The sequence below is a fragment of the Pelodiscus sinensis genome, chromosome 19 (assembly GCF_049634645.1).
Source record: "Pelodiscus sinensis isolate JC-2024 chromosome 19, ASM4963464v1, whole genome shotgun sequence".
Lineage (NCBI taxonomy): Eukaryota > Metazoa > Chordata > Testudines > Trionychidae > Pelodiscus > Pelodiscus sinensis.
The window spans coordinates 16,207,998-16,228,730 of record NC_134729.1 but is presented as its reverse complement, the minus strand read 5'-3'; the positions used below and the strand labels follow the sequence as shown (position 1 = coordinate 16,228,730).

Genomic DNA, 20,733 nt, shown 5'->3' with positions numbered 1-20,733 from the left:
TTTGAGCTATCCGGGAAAGGCCTGAGGGGCACCCAGTGGCTGCATGTTACTAGCCAGACAAAGTAGTTGAGTGTGTAGGATGCTTGGCCAGGTGACATGGGGGCTATCTGGGGCTGTTCCCTTACATTGGGCACCTTTCTGTGCCTCTGTTTCCCCACCAAGCCCTCTCTGTTGGATTGTAAGCTCTTCTGGACACAGATTGTCGCTATGTGGTACAGTGCCTGGGGCAATGGCTCTGTGTGCATGCCTGCGCTAGCAATGATCAATGATCAGGAAGGAGAAAACTTGTTCATCTTGGCCTCTGAGGATAGAGCAAGAAGCAATGGGCTTAAACTGCAGCAAGGGAGGTTTAGGTTGGACATTAGGAAAAACTTCCCACCTGTCAGGGTGGTTAAACACTGGAATAAATTGCCCAGGGAGGTTGTGGAATCCCCATCTCTGGAGATATTTAAGAGCAGGTTAGATAAATGTCTATCAGGGATGGTCTAGACAGTATTTGGTCCTGCCATGGGGGCAGGGGACTGGACTCGCTGACCTCTCGAGGTCCCTTCTAGTCCTGTGATTCTATGAATGACCAATTGCTGTTTCTCTGCTAAGCAGTCGCCCCGGTGGGTGAAAGATGTAGTGCACAGTTTAAAATGGAGGGGGGAAAATTAGCTGTGGGTTCGCATCTCCGAGTTAATCAAAAGTTGTCTTCCTATGCAGGAAATACCTTCCCCAAAGTGGTGGTGAATAGACCTGAGGTGGGCGTGCTGATATACTGAGATTATCCCTGGCTTCCTTCCTGCTTGCAGTTCAGCTATGAGGCTCTTTATACTGGTTATTTCCCCATCAGCCGTTTGCAGATTCTGCTGAGTTAAAAAACCCACCTGAAAACAACACCAGTCTCTCGATCTTATCGCTGAGCTGCCTTGCAAGGTGCTGAGCCGCAAAGTGTTTTGTTCATGCTGCTGCAGACCGTGTCGCAGGAGAAGCGATAGCCGATCGTTCGCCCGGTGACCGGGATGTCTGTTTGCTCTGCGGGGGCCGGGGGAGTCACCATTCAAGTCGGGCTTGTGAGGAAGCGTCGGGGTTGGGTCTCTGGGTTCTGTGTCTGGATTTGCGTAGACTGTGGCCGCGTCACTTAATCGCACTGCGCTTCAATTCCCTGCCTGCGACACGAGGCTAGTTACACGTCTTTGGCCCCCCGAAAGGGCAGGCTCCATATGGCAGGGTTTGTTTCTGGCCTTGCGCTGCGGGGTGCTGATCTGGGCTGAGGCCTCTGGGTCTTTCTGGCATGAACGTTAACGCTCCAAGCTGACAGTGACCTTTCCCGGGGAATGCACTTTACTCACTTCTGATTGGCCCCCAGAAAAAGCCCTGCTACGTAGGCAGCCTTTCCCTACCATCCTCAAACTGCTCCTAGGCCGCTCTGAGCCCCGTGGAGAGCAGGGCTGCGTGGCTCAGTCCATGCCCATCCAAAGCAGAGATGGATTTTGCCCTTAAATGTGAGCTGTGCCTGGTGGCTAACCCTGACCGGTATTGCTAGCAGCCAGAGGCATAGAGCACAGCAGATCAAACTTGCTTAGTGCCTGGTCCTTCCAGGAACAGGAGGTCTGTGGTGAGGGAGCCTGCTGCTTCTGTACCGCGCTTGGCAGCACGGCATCAGATAACGAGGTGGTGGTGATCAGTCTTGGTGCCTAGGTAGAGTGAGGCCCGGCAGCATTTCTGAAGCAGATTTGCCCTCCAGCGGGGCCATTCCTGGTAAAGTAGCTGCTAGCAGCAAAAGCAGCTCTCCCAGCTATGGCGCTTTCGGCCTGGCACTGCTGTCTCCCATTAGGCCGGGAGATGAATTAGAGCCTCTGAGGTGACGTGGACTGGGGCAGGCGTGAAGGCCCTTTGTGTGCCCGCCAGCAGAGAAGACGTTGTCTGATCACTCCCTCAGTGGCCCTTGCTTGCTTTGAGCCCCACTATCCTGCAGAGGGGTGAGCACCCCCCACCCAGAGCACCCTGCACTCAGCGATCTCGGGGGTGTGAGGGACCGAGCCGGGTCTGGCCACAGCTGAGGGCGTCTGCTCAGGGCGAATCGCTCAAATCAGGGGCTCTCTCTAGCCCCCAGACTGGAGGCCTTCCCAAATAGGCCGCAAACCAGTCCCACAGAGCGCTTCAGCTGCCTGCCTGAAGCCTCACGAGCAAAACCCCTCCGACACCCCAGCAATATCCGTGCCCCAGGTGGCCCTGGGCCTCATACACAGGTGGGGGGTCTTAGCACCCAATCTCACCGACCCCGAACAAGTTCTGTCTGGTTCCAAGAAACCAGCCACAGATCCCAGGCCAATTTACTCTCTGGATCTTACCCAGAAACCACACTGAGCCAATCCTTTAGAATCTACAATCTAAAGGTTTATTGCTACAAGAAAGAAAAGCCTGAGAGTGAGGTTGTTAAAGTATCAGACGTTACATGTATCGAATCTCCCAGTTCTCAGTTCAGGCTCTAGCAGAGATGTTCTAGCTACTGGCTTAAAAGTCCTGTGCACATCCTATGGCAGGATGGGTCCACAGTTCTTCCCGGCTCATGATTCCCTGCGAGGCCGCATCTGGAGTCCGAAGCTGATCTGAAGACCCACCTGGAGTCGGCCACCTCGCATCTTTCTCCCTCCTTCCAGGTTTCTTCCAAGCTGGCCCCCGTCACGTGGCCAGTGGCCAGGTGTGTCTTTGGCCTCCAGAGATCCGCTGTTCCTTGGAGACTTGCTCATTAGCATGTCAGTAGGCAAACATTCCTGGCCCATTCCTCAACCACATATAGAGAACCTTCCAGTCTCCACACAGAGTACACATTCATAACTTCACCCCCAGACATTACACAGATATGTGAAGAGCATGTACAGCACCAGTAGAAAGTAAGCGTTTGACACCTCACAAGGCCCCCTTTGTACCACTTTTGGGGTGAACACCCCCCCTTGGGTGCAGCAGTGACCCAACTGCTCCTCTCAAAATCCAGTAACGTGACGGGGGTAGAAAGATGATGCTCCTTAGCGGTAAAAGCCTGAGTGGAATTAGCCCAGACAGCGGCATTAGCTCCCTGTCCCTCCTTCCTGCCATCTTTAAATGGCCTCTACTGCCCTAGGGCAGAAACAAGACCGCCAGCCTTTGCCGCGCATTCCTGGAGGACTTCCAGTCAGACACAGACCGGCTCGACTCTCTTGGCTCCGCGGCAGGGCGAAGAGAGGATGTTTGTACCAGGGCCCTCAGCATCTGTAACTGGGTGAAATGGGAGGGGAGGACCCCTGGGAACGTGATATTCGTGGGCCTGCGCGAAGATCACGGCCTAAGACAACGTGGCTTCAGAGCTCCCTGTCCCCCAAACATTTTCCCTTCTTCCTGGCAGCGCTCCCCACCCCGAGTGTGAAAGCGTTGGCGTCCGCTTCCTTGTAGCTACACGAATGAGGAGGCTGAGGCCCTCGCCAACTGCTCCGCTTCCCCCCCCAGAGCGGCTTTCAGCTCTGCTGCGCTGCGGCGTGGGGACTGCCAGACCCTTCCCCCCAGCTTGGCTAGAGCCGACAGCGCCGTAGACCCTGTGGTGTGGGCACACCCGTGGGTACATGTAAAAGACGCAGGACGGCTGCTGGAGGATGACCTATCTCAGGAACAAGGAGGGACTATAAAGGTGTTTTTTCCTCTCTCCCAGTTTCTCTCTGTGCATGGAAGCTCATAAGAAAATGGAAGAACTCTCTTTCCTCTGGGTTCCTGTCTCAAGCCTCACAAGCTCACTCCCTGCAGAACATCATGCCACAGAAGTGGCATACATCAGCACAGGCCCCTCAGCTCAGCTAAAGGAGAATCCCCAGCGTTTGCATACACTGTAGGGCCTATGACACAGACTAGAGGCTCTGATCCCAAATAATAAGTCTAGGGTTCCGTTAGCACGCTCCTCCGCTGGAAGGGAGGTGTTCCCAGCCTGCAGATGGAAGGTGTGGAAAGGAGAATGCAAACACTCAGCTATGAAACAGGTTTATTAGGATTAGCATTTTTCACAAAGCCAAAAACGGCCTCACAGTATCAAAACAGCAGCAGAAGATTGGTAAGAATGGTGTGTATTTATGGCAGAACCTGGCAGCTCCCAAAAGGCAGCAGGGTGGCCGGGTGCTGCTCAAACAGAGGTTTGGTCCCCACCCCAACAAACTTACACTCTAGAGAAAGCACGTGTGCGGGGAGCAAGCTATGGGCAAAGGCAACAAGATCCTGAGCCTGCGTAGGCCAAAGGAAGTACCAGGAGCCTTTCCTAGCTGTTGCAACGTGCGATCCGGTCGCATCGCTGGGCAGGCTGAGATTGGGAAGTGGGGCAGGGATACAAACACCTTCTCTGATGTGGCTACAGGATCTGCATAGCGCTGTCGACCGCAGGGACTAAAGCCACGTGCCTGCATGAACGCAAAGTCAGCAGACTTCACTCGCCCAGCTCAGTGGCCTTGGTGCCTCTGGGTTACAGATGGAGCATTGGCTCTCGTGCTAAAGGCTGAACGTCTGCTGCTTGAGCTACAGGAGGAATCCCGTTAGCTATAGTAGACTCTTATCCCCAGAGGCGCAGCCGCTAACTCGCTCTGATCTCTGACACCGCTAAACTAAACAGAACAAAGGGATTACTTTCCAGGACTGGATTATCGAGCCGTGAAAACCCCTCTCTTCCCCGTTTAATCCTTTCTCTGCCTTTGGGACAGGCCTGGGTCCCCAGCACCTTTACCCTGTGCCCTATCCGACACCCCCCTCCCCAAGCCTCAGGAGGGTGAGCCCCAGTTGCCCTGTTCAGCAGTTAAGTGGTTAAAGTTAAAGCAAGCACATGCTCAGCTTGTGTCAGGTGTGGGTGGGGTTCTTAGCAGCCCACGAAGGGTGAAGGAGCCGTTCCTGGCGGGGGTGCTGGCCAGGAAGGAGGGGGGATGAGCAGCCCCTCCGATCCCCTAGCAGGTCGATTGGGTGATGTTTTTGATCCACAGCAAGTATCGGGAGATCTGGGTATAGACCGTCGGGAGCTTGCTGCCGCCGCATCTCTTGCTGCCAAAGGAGACCACGCCTTCAGCCACGTCATCGCACACCAGTGGCCCGCCCGAGTCGCCCTGCGGACGGGACACACACGAGCTAGCCCGCGGGAACAGCACGGGAACCACGGGCGCCAGATCTGACTCAGGTCTCAGAGGCTGCCCAACCGCCCCATTACCACACATGCTGCGCTCCCGTCTCTCTGATGCTACCCTGTGTGACTTACCCATCAGCACCCGAACCTCTGTGCCCCCCCTTCTCTGGAGCACCCCATGAGCCCTATGGGCCTGCTGGTCTGTTGCCTTGCAGCTCACAGCATCACTTGCACCTGGGCGCGGAAGGGAGCATTTCAGGCTCAGGCTCGCCGAATCTGGATCTTCAGGGTGAACATGGGACTTGTCATCCTGGCTCAGAGCAGAGCGCGGGTACCTGCCCTCCACTCACGCCCGCTGCTTCTATGCTTGAGAAGGAGCTGTGAGAACCCCAGGAGCAGATCGCTCTGAGATAAGGGGTCCTCCAGGAGCTTTTCTTCCTGACCTTACAGTTAGAGGTTGGATCCTGCCCTGGAACATGAGAATTTATATTCCACCACCCTAACCCTAACCCTAACCCTAGCCCTCCACCATCCCATCCCTATCCTCATAACTCGGGATATTCCTATTGTCCACAGCTACATCCTGTCCTTTTGTGAATCTTGAGGCTATCCTGTGGCAGTGAGTTCCACAGGCAGATCAGCTGGCACCTTCCTATTATCCCAGTCTGGCCTAAAGCACTCAGGGAATGGACTGCTGGCTGCACTACCGTAAGGGGCCAATCAGGAGGCCCCGTAGGGAAGACATTCCCGGCAGTTTCCGGGCTAACTGCTGCCTGGAATGCTACACATCTGGCCTCCCCTCGCTGAGCAAGAGGCAGGACGGTACCTCGCAGGCATTGTGGTGCATGTTCCCAGCGCAGACCATGTTCTCGGTGATCCTCCATTTGCGGCCGACGTTGCACTTGTCCCTCGACACCAGGGTGACGTTCACTTCCTGCAGACTGTTGCTGGACTCTCTGTTTTGGCCGGTGCGGCCCCAGCCCGCTGTGCTGCAGGACGCCGTGAGGGGGATCTCCCTGTCCCGCTCCGGGAGTCTCACCGGCTTCGTTGTCGCGTCCTCGGGCACAGGGCTGCTCAGCTGCGGACAGTGGGAGGAGAATGTGGTCAGGACATGCAGGCTCTCCCCTAAGCACGGGGCCCGTTGGGTTTGTCAGTCAACACTCCGGGGGCTGGAAGGCTCCGGGAAGTGGCCTGGCCTGGCTGCTAGAGGGCCCACGAGGGCGCCGCATTTTGGGTTTGGGGGACAGACCAACCGCCGATTCTGATCTTGCACAGGCTTTGATTGTCAGCGTAGCTAGAAATGCGCATTTCACCCCCCTCTGCTTTAAATCAGCCGGGCCTGCGAGCCCTCTAGAGGAAAAGCGAGACACTTGTATCCACCATCTGAAAGCCCCGGGAGCCCAGCTCCATGCTCTTAGGCCCCTACGGGAAAGAACTGGTGTTCAAAAGGTCTCAGCGCCCAGAGACTTCAGTGCTCTTGCGAATCGGGCCAGGGGCCTAATATGGATTTCATTCCAGCCTCGATTTCCTCTCACCCCCTTGGTCGGGTTAGCCTGTTCCATCAGATCTTACTCTGCCTGACACAGCTCTCAGCTGAGATACCAAGACACCGATGTAGAACGGGGGGGAAGAACCTCAGGTCTGGGGGCCGGATGCAGCCCTCGGCTTGCCTGGATCCGGCCCCCGAGGCTCAGGGCTTCCCCCAACATCGGGGAGCCTGCGCTGATGCCCCAGTGCCCCGCTGCCTCCCCTGGGGGTTGGAGCGCACAGAATCTACTAGGCTAGGCCCCCCGAGGCTCTGGTGTGGGAGGGGGATGCGGGGAGACACGGTGAGGGGTTAATTTCCGCTTCTCACTTGTGTGCGTCCCCCCCACCCAAAAAGGGTTCCTGCCCCTGCAATATAAGAGAGACTCTCCCATGCTTTGGTCCCTCCGTGGCCCTGAAAGCTCCTGTAGCCTGACTCGTCAGTGAATCTGTATTTTGTTAGTGTCTCCGTGTGATTCTTGGCGTGAAAACAGATCCCTTGGGTCTCAGGCCGCCTGCCGGGTGCAGGTTACAAAGCGGAGTCGCTGCCCACGCGGCCGAGAGGGGATGTTCAAGTGAGCGGCGCGTGGCGGAGCCTAGGAACGAGAGTGCTGGTCACGTCCCACAGGCTCAGGAGGGCAGTCGGAGGACCTAGGAGCTGTGGGCCTGCGGCGCCCAGGGTCACTTACACCAGCACAAAGAGCTACGTTCCGATGCCGTAGCCCTTGGCGCGGGGGCAGAGGCCTGCAGGAGGTGCAGAGCGGTGAAGGTGTTAGGAGGCAAATTGTCCCATTCGGCAATTCCAGGGGCGACTTCCCCCAGGCTCTTGGTTCCCTGGTTTTGCTACATGCTCCTTCGTCCTTGCCAGCCCTGGGACATTAGCCTGGTCCTGCCGTCAAATAAAGCCCGAGTACATACTCGGAGCAGCATTCATTCATAGAGTCATAGAACACTAGGACTGGAAGGGACCTCGAGAGGTCACCGAGTCCAGTCCCCCGCCCCCATGGCAGGACCAAATACTGTCTAGACCCGTGGTCACCAACCAGTAGATCGCAATCTACCGGTAGATCTCAGGGGCTCTAAGAGTAGCTCTTGAGCCCTCTCTGAACTGTGCACCTGCGTAGTGCATTTACATTAGATTTCCTCATGTAATGTAGGCGGGGCTTCAAGGAAGGGGGGGCGGAGCAGTAGATCTTCGCCTGTTCTGAGACTTAAAAAGTGATCTTGGGTGTAAAAAGGTTGGAGACCACTGGGCTAGACCATCCCTGATAGACATTTATCTAACCCACTCTTACATGTCTCCAGAGATGGGGATTCCACAACCTCCCTGGGCAATTTATTCCAGTGTTTCACCACCCTGACCGTTAGGAACTTTTTCCTAATGTCCAACCTAAACCTCCCCTGCTGCAGTTTAAGCCCATTGCTGCTTGTTCTATCCTCAGAGGCCAAGATGAACAAGTTTTCTCCCTCCTCCTTTAGATACCTGAAAACTGCTCTCATGTCCCCCCTCAATCTTCTCTTTTCTAAACTAAACAAACCCAGTTCTTTCAGCCTTCCCTCATAGCTCATGTTCTCTAGACCTTTCATCATTCTTGTTGCTCTTCTCTGGACCCTCTCCAATTTCTCCACATCTTTCTTGAAATGCGGTGCCCAGAACTGGACACAAGACTCCAACTGAGGCCTAACTAGCGCAGAGTAGAGCGGAAGAACGACTTCTCGTGTCTTGCTCATAATACACCTGTTAATACATCCCAGAATCATGTTTGCTTTTTTTGCAACAGCATCACACTGCTGACTCATATTTAACTTGTGGTCCACTATGACCCCTAGATCCCTTTCTGCCATACTCCTTCCTAGACAGTCGCTTCCCATTCTGTATGTGTGAAACTGATTGTTCCTGCCTAAGTGGAGCACTTTGCATTTGTCTTTATTAAACTTCATCCTGTTTATCTCAGACCATTTCTCCAATTTGTCCAGATCATTTTGAATTATGACCCTATCCTCCAGAGCAGCCGCAACCCCTCCCAGCTTGGTATCATCTGCAAGCTTAATAAGCGTACTCTCTATGCCAATATCTAAATCGCTGATGAAGATATTGAACAGAACCGGTCCCAAAACAGACCCCTGCGGAACCCCACTTGTTCTGCCTTTCCAGCAGGATTGTGAACCATTAATAACCATTCTCTGAGTACGGTTATCCAGCCAGTTATGCACCCACCTTATAGTAGCCCCATCTAAGTTGGATTTGCCTAGTTTATTGATCAGAATATCATGTATTCTCAAGCCCGAGTACTTACTCGGAGCAGCATGAGGTCATTCTCCATGGTCTCTGCGTTGAACTTAGGGTGCGGGTAAAAGCGTATGACTTCCCTCACGTAGTTGGGGGTGTCACTCCGCAGCTGGACGCCCAGCATAACCAGGACGCGCACGTTCCTGCAAGACACAAGGTTCCTGTGAGCAGAGCACCGTCCATGCCCACTCGGAGCCTGCGTGCCCCGTGCTCTCGGCAGGCAGCGCAGGTCCCTGGCGAAAGCCGCTGGGCTGTGAAAAAGGAGACCGGGGTTCTCCGCCCAGCTCATGGGCCAGAGGCGCGAGCGCTTGTACGTCTCGTGCCTCACTGTCCCCAGCAGTGCGGCCATGAGGAGAGAGAAGCCAGCGAGAAGGTGCAGAGGATGGAGGAAGAGAGACACATGAGGGCCAGTTCTCGGTGCGGTTCATGTCTGCAGCGCCCAAGGTTGTCTCCCGGAAGCCTGCAGCTGCAGGATCAAGGCGCCCACCTGATGATGTGGCAATGGGCTGCGGTCATCACCCACAGAGGCTGGATCAGGAACCCGTCACATACAAATTCCCTATATTCGTTTTCCAGGAAGGCCATGTAGGGTCGGGAGTGGTTCTGCACTTTGTGTCCCCCGACGATCGTAACATCCTGCTCGCCTGGCGGGGGGAGAGAACAGAGTTTAGCTGCTGGTGCGGGGGGGGGGAGAGAACAGAGTTTAGCTGCTGGTGCGGGGGGGGGGGGGAGAGAACAGAGTTTAGCTGCTGGTGCGGGGGGGGGGGGGAGAGAACAGAGTTTAGCTGCTGGCACCGGGTGGGGGGGGAGAACAGAGTTTAGCTGCTGGTGCCGGGGGGGGGGAGGGGGGGGGGGAGAGAACAGAGTTTAGCTGCTGGTGCCGGGGGGGGGGGGGGGGTGAGAGAACAGAGTTTAGCTGCTGGCACCGGGTGGGGGGGAGCAACCCGACGTTGGGAGTCGCACTGTCCAGACCTGAACGTACCTGCGGGACCTGGACTGGAACATACCTGGCTCAGCCAAGCAGGGAGAAGGCCACGTTCAAGCCAGCAAAGTGGTGCAAGCCAGGGCTAAATTTGAACTGTGGGTAAAATTATGAGCGCGGCTGCCCAGGGAGACGCGTGGGGTGGAAATAGCCGGGCGCCTGCCGGCTGGTGAGTCAGCGCAGGGACACCTGGCGTGAGCAGAAGATGGTGCCCAAAGGGCCGCCTGGAGCCTACCCGTCCTCTCGGCCCCTGCGATCTCCGAGCCAGAAGAGGCGATGGCGCGCGCAGTCCCCCACATCCCCCCCTTCTCAGCCGGAGCAGGCGATCTGGAGGCTGCTGACTGTGGCCAGAGCCGGTGCAATGCAGGTGAGCAGGCAGGGAGGGCGAGGTTGATCTGACACAGACCCAGCCGGAGAGGCAGAGCGGGCACAGGTGTGCAGTTTGCTTACCTGCCTGAGTGGAACATGCCAGCAGCAGCCCCAGCAGGGCAATGCAGGGTCCCTCCATCTCCTGTGTCCTCGGCGCGTGGCTGAGCTCAACGTGCGGCGTGTGGCTTTTATGCCATGGAAGGGAGCAGCAATTGTTGCTTGGATCAGCACAATAGCGCTGTCTCTGCAGAACGGAAACCACAGGGCCGCGCTCAGCAGGGCCGCCAAAGGGAAGGCGGAGGCCATGCCTCACAGCGGAGCCCCCGGCCCAGCTCCAGAGACTTAGGGGAACAGAGCCCCCGGGGGCGTCAGAATCGTAGAGCTGGAAGAGACCTCAGGAGTCAAGTCCTGCCCCTGCCCCAGGCAGGACCAATCCAGGAATGAGTTTGTAGGGCCTCAGCTCGCTTCTTTACATGCAAACAAAGCCCCCAGGCAGCTGCTGGCGCTCGATCCCTTTCCTGCAGGTGTGGGCAGGAAACAGCATCTCCGTGGGACTGTGCCGTGCACCAGAATGGGGCAGTTTCCCTTTCAATAATTAGTGAGCCCTGGCGTGGTGCCCACTGGGTTCCAGGTAGTAGAATCCAGCCAGAGGCTCAGCGTGCGTGTGCCCGTGTGCGCCCGCATGTAACGGGGCCGTGCGTGCTGTGCGGTGGTAGTAACATGGTTGCTGGGCCGGTGGTTTCTTTGTGCTGGGTTTGTTGCCTAAGGAGCAGAACACACAACAGATGGTGTCCGGGCCCTTGTGAGCTGCCAGGATTCCTGGAGAACCCACAGCCGGGCACTGTTGCCCAGTGAGCCTGGGAGAGCCTGAGGCCGGGTGCCTCGGGGGAACTTTGCCATCAGTTTGAAAGTTTCCCCTTTGGGGATTTTTTTCTGCCGGATCCCACAAACCAGCCTGGTTCAAATGGGATTCCCACCCCGCCCCCATGCCGGGCCTGTGCCAGAACTGCCACCAGGGGCCTGCGGAACTCCTGGCTACTAGGCGCCCATGAGGTCAAATGCTAGGGAGATATAACCCCTCCCTCTCTGCTTCACAATCAACCACCCTCTAAACCAGGGGTGGGGAACCTCAGGCCTGAGGGCCGGATGCAGCCGCCAGCTTGCCTGGATTCGGCCCCTGAGGCCGGGGCCCCTCCAGCACTGGGGAGCTGGCACTGGTGCTCCAAACGCCCCCCTCCCCATACACACACACACTCTCCCGCAGGGCTGGAGCACTCAACAGCACCTAGGCTCTGACGTGGGAGGGGAACGTGGGAAGAGTCTTTCTCCTCGGGGGGGGGGGGGGGGGGGCATGTCCTTGAGGGGTTGTTTTTGCTTCTCATTTTTGTGTGGCCCCCGACTGATTTTTTTTTCTGCTGGTCAGTGTCCCCCCCCCCCGCTCTAAACACCGGCAATTAGAAGAGAAATGTCCGGGGTGAGCAGAGCACTTGGTACATCCTGCCGGCCAGCGCGTCCCCTCGGTTCAGCTGGGGCCCGGACGGGAGGGACCGGCCGCCAGATGCAGCAATGGAGTCAGGTCTGGGGGCGTTGGCAACCTGATCTCAGCAGCTCCCAGGGGTTGCAGCTCAGCACCCCCCCCCAAAGCCTCGTGGCAGCGCCAGAGCTCAGCACTCAGCTGTACAGCCGTGGTGGGCTCCTGGAAGCTGTGCCCCATGTGACCACTTTGATGAGTCTCCAGCCTGCCCCAGGCCCCCCCTCCAGCCAGCAGCCGCTGCGCAGCCACCCTCTGGAAGCAGCAAGGGCTGAGCTCCCCTCTCATCCCTGCAGAGCAGGCTGGGGGAAGTCCTGGGCTTCGACCCCGGGCTGTAAATGGCCGTATCTCCCTTCCTGGCGTGTGCCGGCTCTGTAAGGGCCGCTGGGTCCTCTCCCCCCTGGGCCTAGTGAGCTGCCTCCCAGCCGATGGGGTGGGGCAGGCAGGGGTGCTGGGGGCAGCAGGGAGCCCAGGGAGGGGTCTCTACCCCAGGACATGGAGGCCCGGGGCAGGGAATCGACACTTGCGCTTGCTCTGGGCTGGGGGGAGGAAGCAAAGGCAGCAGGCGGGTGGCCCTGGTCTGCCAAGGGAAGAGCCAGCGGGACGCTGCCTTGTTTCATTGGCCTTTTGTTTACCCTGCCCTCCAGCGGCCGGGGGGGGGGGGGGGAATTGTGGCCAGAGGGTTAAACCCCTGAGCGGCAAGAGACTCTCACAGCCAAAGCAGGAGCCCAAAGTGCCACCGCAATATGAGACCATGTAGGGAAACTGAGGCAGGGCCTGGTCTGACGAGGTGTGAGAAAAGATCCTGTTCTACCCAACCCTCCCCCATGAGAGCCCCAGTTCCACCCCCAGCGCATCACCTCTGTGCCAGCCCAACAGCACTGGTGACAGACGGTTACAACCTGCTCCTTTATTGCAATACACGCGCTCAGGTTTGCACCGGAGGTGGCTCGCACGGGGAGGACACAAGTTCACAAGATGCCACCTGAAATCCAGCCTGGAGCCCCAGCCTGTAGGGTAACCAACCTCTGCTCCCACCAGCCCGCCGCTCCCCCGGCAGACCAGATGGGATTGCTGGGCAGGGAGGTTTCCAGGAGCAGCACTTGCGTGAGTGGAAGGAGCCGGGCAGCCAGCTGGCAGGGGGGTCTCGTCCCCTCTCCGGGGTGCTGCTTGCGGGGGGACTGCAGTGAGGTTAATAGCGAGGTGAGCTGGAAGCAGGAGGGGCCAGGTCTGCCCTGGCAGCCCCCAGTGTCCGGTTACATTGAAGTCTGGGCGTTATCGGCCCTGCCCTAGGGAAATCACATCGCGTCTGCCGTGTGCCCCTGCCACGAGGGCCGTGCGGCCAGTCCCTTCCACGCCTGGGCTGACCGCCCGCCCTCAGTTAGCTGCAGCCATGACGCTGTCGATCCAGTCGACGTAAGGCGCGATGCGGGTGTAGATTCCCGGCTTCTTGTAGTTCCCGCAGACTCGGGAGCCGGCAGAGACCACCCCCTCGGCGATCCCATTGCAAACCAGCGGCCCGCCGGAATCTCCCTGCAGAAACAAGCCACAGGGTCAGCCTCGGGGTGGGGGGGGGTCAGTTTGCCACATGGCCCCGGTGGCCTGGTGCCTCTCCTGGGGACCCCACAGAAATCCCTGAGGCTGACAGCAGGCAGCTGAGGGCAAGGTTTGTCCTGGGTTGGGCGTTGTTGCCAAAGGGCCGACCCAGGGAAGACGAGGCTCCGCTGCCTCATCCCCACGGCCCCTGCCTAACATGGATGGAGGGCAGAGGGGAAGCTGGTGCTGCGTCTCCCCTTTCTTTGGGCCGCAGCTGCACCCCCCCCCCCCCCGCTCTGCCTGAGATCCAGGCCCTCTCGTGCCCGACACGGCCTGTGGCACCGAGGAGGGGAAACAGGCGCGGGAGCAGAGCCCCCAAGGAGACGGGACATTTCGAGGGATGTCGGGAAAATCCCGACAGAGTAATCGACGGTCCGGAGCAATCCCTGGCTCTCCGCTCAGGATGAGTCTGAAGGGGGCTCAGGCTGTACCACAGTGGCCTATGAAGGAGCCCTCGTGTTCCCTGGTCACACTTATCTGCCAGGCTAGATGGACCCGGCCAGTCCCCCCTTCCCAGCTAGGCCTCTGGGGTTCCAGCTCCATTCCCTAACCACTAGGCTCTGTGGTCCCAAGCGCTGGGATCTAACCACTGTAATTACTGCCCCCGCCGAATCGCTCAAGTCCTTTTGAAGAGAAAATAAGTTACATGGGGTTAAAAATAACCAACTCTCCCCCCCAGATAGCGGGGGGGGGGCCTGTAATTTGCACAGTATCTGACTAAGGGCTGGGGAGCTTCCTGCAGATAAGCGACAAGCCTTACTAGGCAGCGGATAATTATCTCCAATTCAGCTCTGCAAAGCGCTCACGCGGTGCGGGAGGAGGTCCGGACGGCACGGAGCTTGTGCTGTCTCGTTCGGGGCGCGGGCGGGGGGTGGGAGCGCTCTGGCAGGGGGTGTCATTGACGAGATGGGGCAGAGCCAGACTGCCGGGGCAGGCTGACGCTGAATCCAGTGTGAGTTTACAGCAGATGAACGATTCATTCGCCGCCCGGGGGGATGGGCCTGTTCTGGAGCCCCCTTCACCCAGGGGTGCAGCAGGTTAGCCCAGGGGGTGAAGCGAATTCAGAGCAGGGAGCCTGCCTGTGCAGTGAGCACAAGTCGGTTTTGCTGAGAAGCCCGGGAGCAGGGGAGGGAGCCAGGCTTCCGGCTGGGGCCCTGAGTCGTGGATTCAGTTTGAAGGGCACAAGTCAGGATACTGGGGAGGATTCTGGGCCCCGTTTACATCAGTGGGACAGGGCTTCCCCCGGCGGCGAACCTTTGCCCGGCTGCGATTGGCTGTAAGAATCGGAACCTCATGCTCCCCCCGCGAAGTGGGGCTCAGAAGTGACCGAAGGGCATGGGGCTGGCATATGGATCCTGGACGGGCAGGGCCAGCAGCACCCCCAGCACCTCTATTTCCTGCACCTGTGGGTGCTGCCCCCACAGCTCCCATTTGGCTGGGACCAGGTGCAGTGCAGCGGGACAGAGTGCACCCTGCCTGGGAGAGCCCCAGCCCCAAACTCCCCCTACCACTTGTACTCCCCTCAACACACCGCCTGCCTCCTGTCCTAACTCCTGCCCTCTGCCATGCCCCCATCTGCCTGCCCTGAGCCTCCCCGCGCCCCCAAACTCCAGCCCAAAGCCTCGCATGCCCCCATCCACCTGCCCTGAGCCCCCTGTGCCCCCAAACTCCAGCCCAAAGCCTCCCATACCCCCATCCGCCTGCCCTGAGCCCCCCAAACTCCAGCCCAAAGCCTCGCATGCCCCCATCCGCCTGCCCTGAGCCCCCCCGCGCCCCCAAACTCCAGCCCAAAGCCTCGCATGCCCCCATCCGCCTGCCCTGAGCCCCCCCGCGCCCCCAAACTCCAGCCCAAAGCCTTGCATGCCCCCATCCGCCTGCCCTGAGCCCCCCTGTGCCCCCAAACTCCAGCCCAAAGCCTCCCATGCCCCTAACCCCCTGCCCTGAGCCCCCCCCACACCCCTAACCCCCTGCCCTAAGCTCCACACACTTCAGCTTCTTACAGTACTGTCCTATTGAACCCCCCCCATCCTCCTGCCCTGAGCCCCCCCAGGCAGGGCTCCCTCTAGCTGGGTGGCAGGTGATTCATCAGCCTCGCCCAGTCTGGCGACCCGTGGGTCTGTATTTCCAGGGGGCGGGCAGGCTGTCAGGATAGTCCCAGACCCACCCACACCCCCGAGCACCTGCCCAGAGCTCCAACCCCCCTGGCAAGGGAACCCCCCCAGGTCGGTACCGGGCAGGTGTCCTTCCTCCGGGAGTCGGTGCACATCATCTTCTCCGTGATGGTGTTGTCGTGGTAGATCCTGCCGTTGCAGGTCTCCCGGCTGATCACCGGCCGCTCCACCTGCTGCAGTTTGTCAGGCAGCTTCCCGTTGTGGTTCATTTCGCCCCAGCCAGCCACCTCGCACTCGGTGCCGGTGGGAACATCCGTGTCCTGCCTCTGAAAGGCCAGGACCTTCACGTGCTCATTGAGCTGTGCTGTCTCCTCCAGCTGATTTGGGGGGCAAAGGAGCCAGGGTCAGTGGGGGTGAGAGGGGCACAGTCGGTACATGGCACGTGACCCCTGGCTGGGCTCTCGGCAGGATAGAACCGGAGACCTCGGGAGTCTGTCTACATTACAGCTTGGGCTCAAAGGACCAGGAGTGGGTTCAGTGCAGGACTGAATGTGGCCACTAGAGGGGGACAGAGCTGCGCCGTGGAAGGCGACTCTCGAAACACCGCGCTGATTGGACACAGGCAGCACCAACCGGCATCTTTCCAGGGGGTGCTCCGCCCCTGCTCTGCCCGAGGCCCCACCCACATGCTGCCCCTCCCCCAAAGCCCCGCCCTCGCTCCACCTCCTCCTGCCCGTCCTCTGCCCCCAGCCCCTCAAACAGGTGATAGGTGGGGGCTGGGCTGGGCGTGGCGCCGTCCCAGCCCGTGGCCCGGAGCCCATGGAGGGAGAGAATTGCGAGTGTGCTCTGCAGCCTCAGCCCCCCGCCCCAGGCGTTCGGCTCCTGCGCGAGAGGCTCGTGCACAAAGCTCCCGGGTTCGGTTCCGCCTGTCGGCGTCCCAGGAGACCAGCCCTGAGGCCTGCTCAGTGCCTGGCGTTCCCACCGCTGGTGAATACAAGGGGCCCTATTGCAGCTGGGGCGTCACCCCCTCCCTTGCAGTGGTGCACAGGGGTGTCCCCAGCCCGCGATGCCTGTGGGCAGAGCAGGGGGCAGCGGGGTCCCTGGGGCTCAGCCCTGGAAGTCAACAGGAGCTCGGTGCCGTTGGGAGCTGGACCTAGCCCCAGGCCCGCAGGAGTTTCCCCCTTGGGCTCCGGATGGAGCTATGCCCTGGCCGGGGCCACCGCGCCTGCAGGGGGGCTGGGGCCGGTGTGGCTCGTGCTCACCTGGAGGAGCAGGAGGTCGTCGTCGTTGGTCTCCTTGCTGCTGCCGGGGTGGCTGATCTCGGCCCGCACCCCGTAGAGGCGCTTGTGCGGCTCCGGCTCCGAGAGGGAGTGGGCCCCCAAGAGGACCTGGAACGGCTTGTTGGGCCTGCGGCGGGGACGGAGACGGCCGAATGAGGCGCTCTGCTCGCCCCCCGCCTGTCCGCTCATGCCCCCGAGGTGCCGCGATCCCCCGCGGGCCCCCAGCCTCTGCCTTGCCCCGGTCCCCACCTGGGCTGCCCTGCCCCTGGGGTGACGGGCAATCCACCCTCAGCTTTTCCTTTAGAGCCGGGGGCGGAGGGGGGGGGGCCTTTGGCCCAGGAGCCAGATTCAGCGCCTGGCTTGCCTGGATCTGGCCCCCGAGGCTCCCAGCTTTGGGAGCCCTTAGTACCCCCTGTGGAGCTGGAGCGCCAGCTTTGGCTCCCTGCTGCAGTGAGGCAGGGGACCCGAGCCTCAGACTGGAGTCTGGCGAGCCAGAGCCAGATCCCACCCACGGGCTCTGCCCGGTGGGGGGGGGGAGCAACCCCCTCCCCTTCCTCCTGCCCCTGCCTGGGGAAATGGCAGCGCGGCCCGAGGCTTTTCCGACTGGCCTGTGTCCTCCCACCCTCTCGGACCCCAGGCCCAAGCTGGCTTCCCAGCAGCCTCCTCCCACCCCCCGCCCCCGCCTCATGGGGACACTCAACCTGCCCCAGGGCAGGAAGCAGCCGTGGCCACGCTCAGTCCAGAGCCCGGAAATGCTCCAGGGCTGTGTCGGACCTAGCTGGGCCCCAGCCCCTGCTCTGCCCCACGGGGCCCCGGCCAGGACTCACTTGTCCTCCAGGCAGTGAGCCGCGCTCAGCACCCACTGGTCGGCGATGAGGAACCCGCCGCACACGTGCTTCCCGTCCACCTGCAGCGACGCCATGTAGGGCTTCCGGTGCGGGGCAGCCTCGTAGCCCCGGAGAATGCGGCCCCGGGGGCGACCCGCTGGGGAGAGGAGAAAAGGGACATGAGCCTCTGAGCCTGCCCTGCCGTCCTGGCCGTGGGAGGGCCCCCTTGGTGCCCACAGAGTCTGGGGACACATCCAGAGCGGGGCGGCTCAGCGAGGGGCCCTTGGCCCCGTGTGCCTGCGTCTCTACGTGCCTCCGCTGCCGGGGAGGAGAAACTGCCCCAGCCTGGCTCACCGCAGAGCGGCCAGCTGCCCAGGGCACTCCGCCGGGCTGGGAGAGACCCACCTCGGCCGGATTCAGGACCCCACCCTGGTCTCCCATGTCCCAGCGACCGTCTCCCCCAGACTGGCTGACCCACTGATGCGGGGTGAGATGCAGGGACTTGACCAAGGTCACAAGGGAAGGCGGTGGCGAGACAGGGACGCCCAAGTCCTCGCTCGCCCCCCAAGCACTGCGCCGACCTTTCCCTCCTTCTGTAGCTCTGAGCAGAAGGGAAGCGGAGTCCAGAGCCGGTTTGATATTGGCAGCGCGGCTCTGGCGTTCCCAGCCGCTAGGCCCGGCCTGGCTGCCATCGGAGCACTCAGTGTGGGAGGGTCACGCCTCTGTCCCTCGCTTCCTCCAGAGGAGCAATTCTTGGGCCATTGAGAATCCAGCCCAGGCTTCCTCCAGCCTTCTGCCCCCTTCCCATGCCTTGCCCCCCCCCCCCCGTCACCCCCACCCAGGGGGCAGGGCAGCAGGCCTTGTGCGGCCGCACGTCCCCAGGCCAGCAGCCGCGGAGCAGAACTTTAGCTGTCCAGCGAGGAGCTTCCTACAGGAGCCAACACATGCAGCTGGCACTGGGGCCCTGGAGGGCCGGGCTATGGGGCATCGCAGCCCTCCATCAGCACTGCTGTTATGGTCCTGCCGCCCCCAGAATCAGCCAAGACAGCAACCCCTCCACCCCCCCTTACAAGGGCATGATTGCAAGGGAGGGGTGCAAGGGGGAACCGTGGGGCAGCATCTGTCTCTGCCCCCCTCCACCTGGCATTTTCAAACCAAGGAGTGGAGCCATTCACCCCGCTTATGCAAATAATGAGGGGCAGTCACAAATCATTTCTCTTGGCCCCCCGGAGCAGCTGTCCGGTAGCCGACGTGGAGCTCTGGTTGGACTAGCGTGTGTTTGTTTCCTGGAGCATCGGAGGGGACAAACCCCTGTGCCCCCTTCAGGAACGTGAAGAAGAAACGAGAAAGGAAGCCCCGGGTACGAAATGCGAGACGTTTCCAGGTGTGCGGGGTGAAGACTTCTCCGAAGGTTCTGCGGCAATGGATCGCCGACGTGCCCGGGAGAACAGCAGGAGGCCTTAGCCCATAGTCAGGAATCCGCCCTGGGACAGATCTACAGCTGATTCGGATACGTGACCCCTAGGAAAAGCTGGGTAATGCCCCCAGCTCCCTCCAACCCATCTTAGCCTCATTGGGGTAGATCTCACCCAGCAACAGTGACCAGGGTGTCTGCATCAAAGGAGAGGCTGTAGTGCCTGCTGGGACTCAGGAGACCTGAATTCTGCCACCAATCTGCTGGGTGACCTTGGGCAAGTCACGTCCCCGCTCCATGCCTCAGTTTCCCCATTTGTAAAATGGTGATCCTGCCTCTTTCCGTTGGAAAGCATTTTGAGATCCACCGATAAAACGCGCGAGGGGTTAGGACCAGCATCCGCCCACACATGCCCCAGGATGCTCTTTGGCTTCTAGGGAGTCAAGTTGCATTTCAGAAAACACACCCACAGTGGGGAAAGCTAGTGGGTTCCAGACCCGGATGTTTCTGTTATCGGTGCCAGCCCCCATCGCTCTGCAAATGGACAGCACATTTAACCCGCCTGTCCACACACCAGCCCTCTGGCGGCTTTGCCGCAGCAAAACATTTCTCCCTCCGTTCACCCGCATTGTCTCAAGCTGCCTCCCCTCCCCACCTGGCGGAGGGTCTCTGGTCTGTGCTAAGTCCAGAGATCCCTTCCGGCCTGGAAAAGGAGCCCTGCCACTGGGAGATGTGTCCTGAGACGCCGCCTTAGCCCATGGCTTTGGGAGCCAGAGACTGAAGAAGCTGCGTTGCCGGTAAGTTTGGGGCATCAGGCGTCTGTGACATTGATTCACAGTGTGAGCTAGATCCAAGCTTTCTGCAGCCCCAGGCCTCAGTTTCCCTGTCATGTGGGCGTGCTGGGAGAGTGCTCAGAGATCCCCAGCCGGCAGGGGCTAGGCTAGAGAGCAGTGAAATGTACTAGATCCCCCAGGGCCGTCAGCTGATGCGATAAAGTTCAATTGTCACCCTTCAATGTGGCAAGGAAACATCTGGACACCCAGCAGCTTTGCTTATTGTGTCAGTTCGCAGCCAGGCTGCCCTGCGGCATCCACCTCGCAAGGACCCACCCGCATCTCTGCTAGGCTCGGAGGAGTCAAGGAAGAGAACAGAAGAGAGGGAGGGTGTGAGAGAAGAGGCGCACTCACCACAGGCCGAGATGCCCAGCAAAGCCACCAGGGCGAGGACAGGTGACAGGTGACCCATGCCAGCTGCTGAGACGCCCACAGATGAGTCTACCACAGGAGCTGTGTCTTGTCCTGTAGAGGTGTCCCTGCTTGGGGAGAGCAGAGATCTGCCTTTTGTACTGCGCTCCGGGGGTGGGGGGAGAAGGGGGAACGTTGATTTCCAGGAAAGAGAAAGCTGGGAGTAAATTTGCAACAGCTGCTGGGGGCTTGGTTGTTGCAGTGCCAGGGCCTGAGGGAAATTTCATGATTTCTCAACACAGGCAGCCCTGGGACAAAGCAGCCCAACCCTACTGCTGAACCTGGCCTGCCTGGAAGGGGATTTCTGCAGCTTGTGTTTGTCCTTCCAACTGCCGGGGCAGGCAGAGTTCATTCCCCAGCCCATCCGATCGGCTCTGAAGAGCAAACAATCCAGAAATCCCCTTCCCTGCCCGCCTCTGTCTCTGCCGAACTGCGGGGACCTTTGTGTGAACTTCCTG

General features: G+C 59.8%; 2 protein-coding genes across 2 annotated transcripts; both read right to left on the bottom strand.

Moving 5' to 3' along the window:
* Window positions 1–3,981: 3,981 nt before the first annotated feature.
* On the bottom strand, window positions 3,982–10,605 carry LOC102448963 (mast cell protease 1A). The gene is made up of 5 exons (XM_014572999.3): window positions 10,354–10,605; window positions 9,409–9,565; window positions 8,929–9,064; window positions 5,934–6,185; window positions 3,982–5,090 (listed from the first exon to the last, which is right to left on the bottom strand). Exons 1-5 carry the CDS (start codon window positions 10,409–10,411, stop codon window positions 4,935–4,937), a joined length of 759 nt encoding a protein of 252 aa, XP_014428485.2. The 5' UTR covers window positions 10,412–10,605; the 3' UTR covers window positions 3,982–4,934.
* Window positions 10,606–12,693: 2,088 nt separating this feature from the next.
* LOC112545587 (complement factor D-like) lies at window positions 12,694–20,378 on the bottom strand. The gene is made up of 5 exons (XM_075902629.1): window positions 20,219–20,378; window positions 17,618–17,774; window positions 16,773–16,917; window positions 15,630–15,887; window positions 12,694–13,336 (listed from the first exon to the last, which is right to left on the bottom strand). The coding sequence occupies exons 1-5, from the start codon at window positions 20,274–20,276 to the stop codon at window positions 13,181–13,183; spliced, it is 774 nt and encodes a 257-aa protein (XP_075758744.1). The 5' UTR covers window positions 20,277–20,378; the 3' UTR covers window positions 12,694–13,180.
* Between the last annotated feature and the right edge of the window lie 355 nt (window positions 20,379–20,733).

What these genes read in the sequence shown, in the direction of transcription:
- LOC112545587 (XM_075902629.1), bottom strand. Translation starts at nt 20,276, where the DNA reads ATGGGTCACCTGTCACCTGTCCTCGCCCTGGTGGCTTTGCTGGGCATC. An exon ending in GCTGGGCATCTCGGCCTGTG is followed by an intron (nt 17,775 to 20,218) that starts GTGAGTGCGCCT and finishes TCCTCTCCCCAG; the next exon opens with CGGGTCGCCCCCGGGGCCGC. An exon ending in ACGACCTCCTGCTCCTCCAG is followed by an intron (nt 15,888 to 16,772) that starts GTGAGCACGAGC and finishes CCCCCAAATCAG; the next exon opens with CTGGAGGAGACAGCACAGCT.
- LOC102448963 (XM_014572999.3), bottom strand. Translation starts at nt 10,411, where the DNA reads ATGGAGGGACCCTGCATTGCCCTGCTGGGGCTGCTGCTGGCATGTTCC. An exon ending in GGCATGTTCCACTCAGGCAG is followed by an intron (nt 9,566 to 10,353) that starts GTAAGCAAACTG and finishes TCCCCCCGCCAG; the next exon opens with GCGAGCAGGATGTTACGATC. An exon ending in TGCACCACAATGCCTGCGAG is followed by an intron (nt 5,091 to 5,933) that starts GTACCGTCCTGC and finishes TCCCGTCCGCAG; the next exon opens with GGCGACTCGGGCGGGCCACT.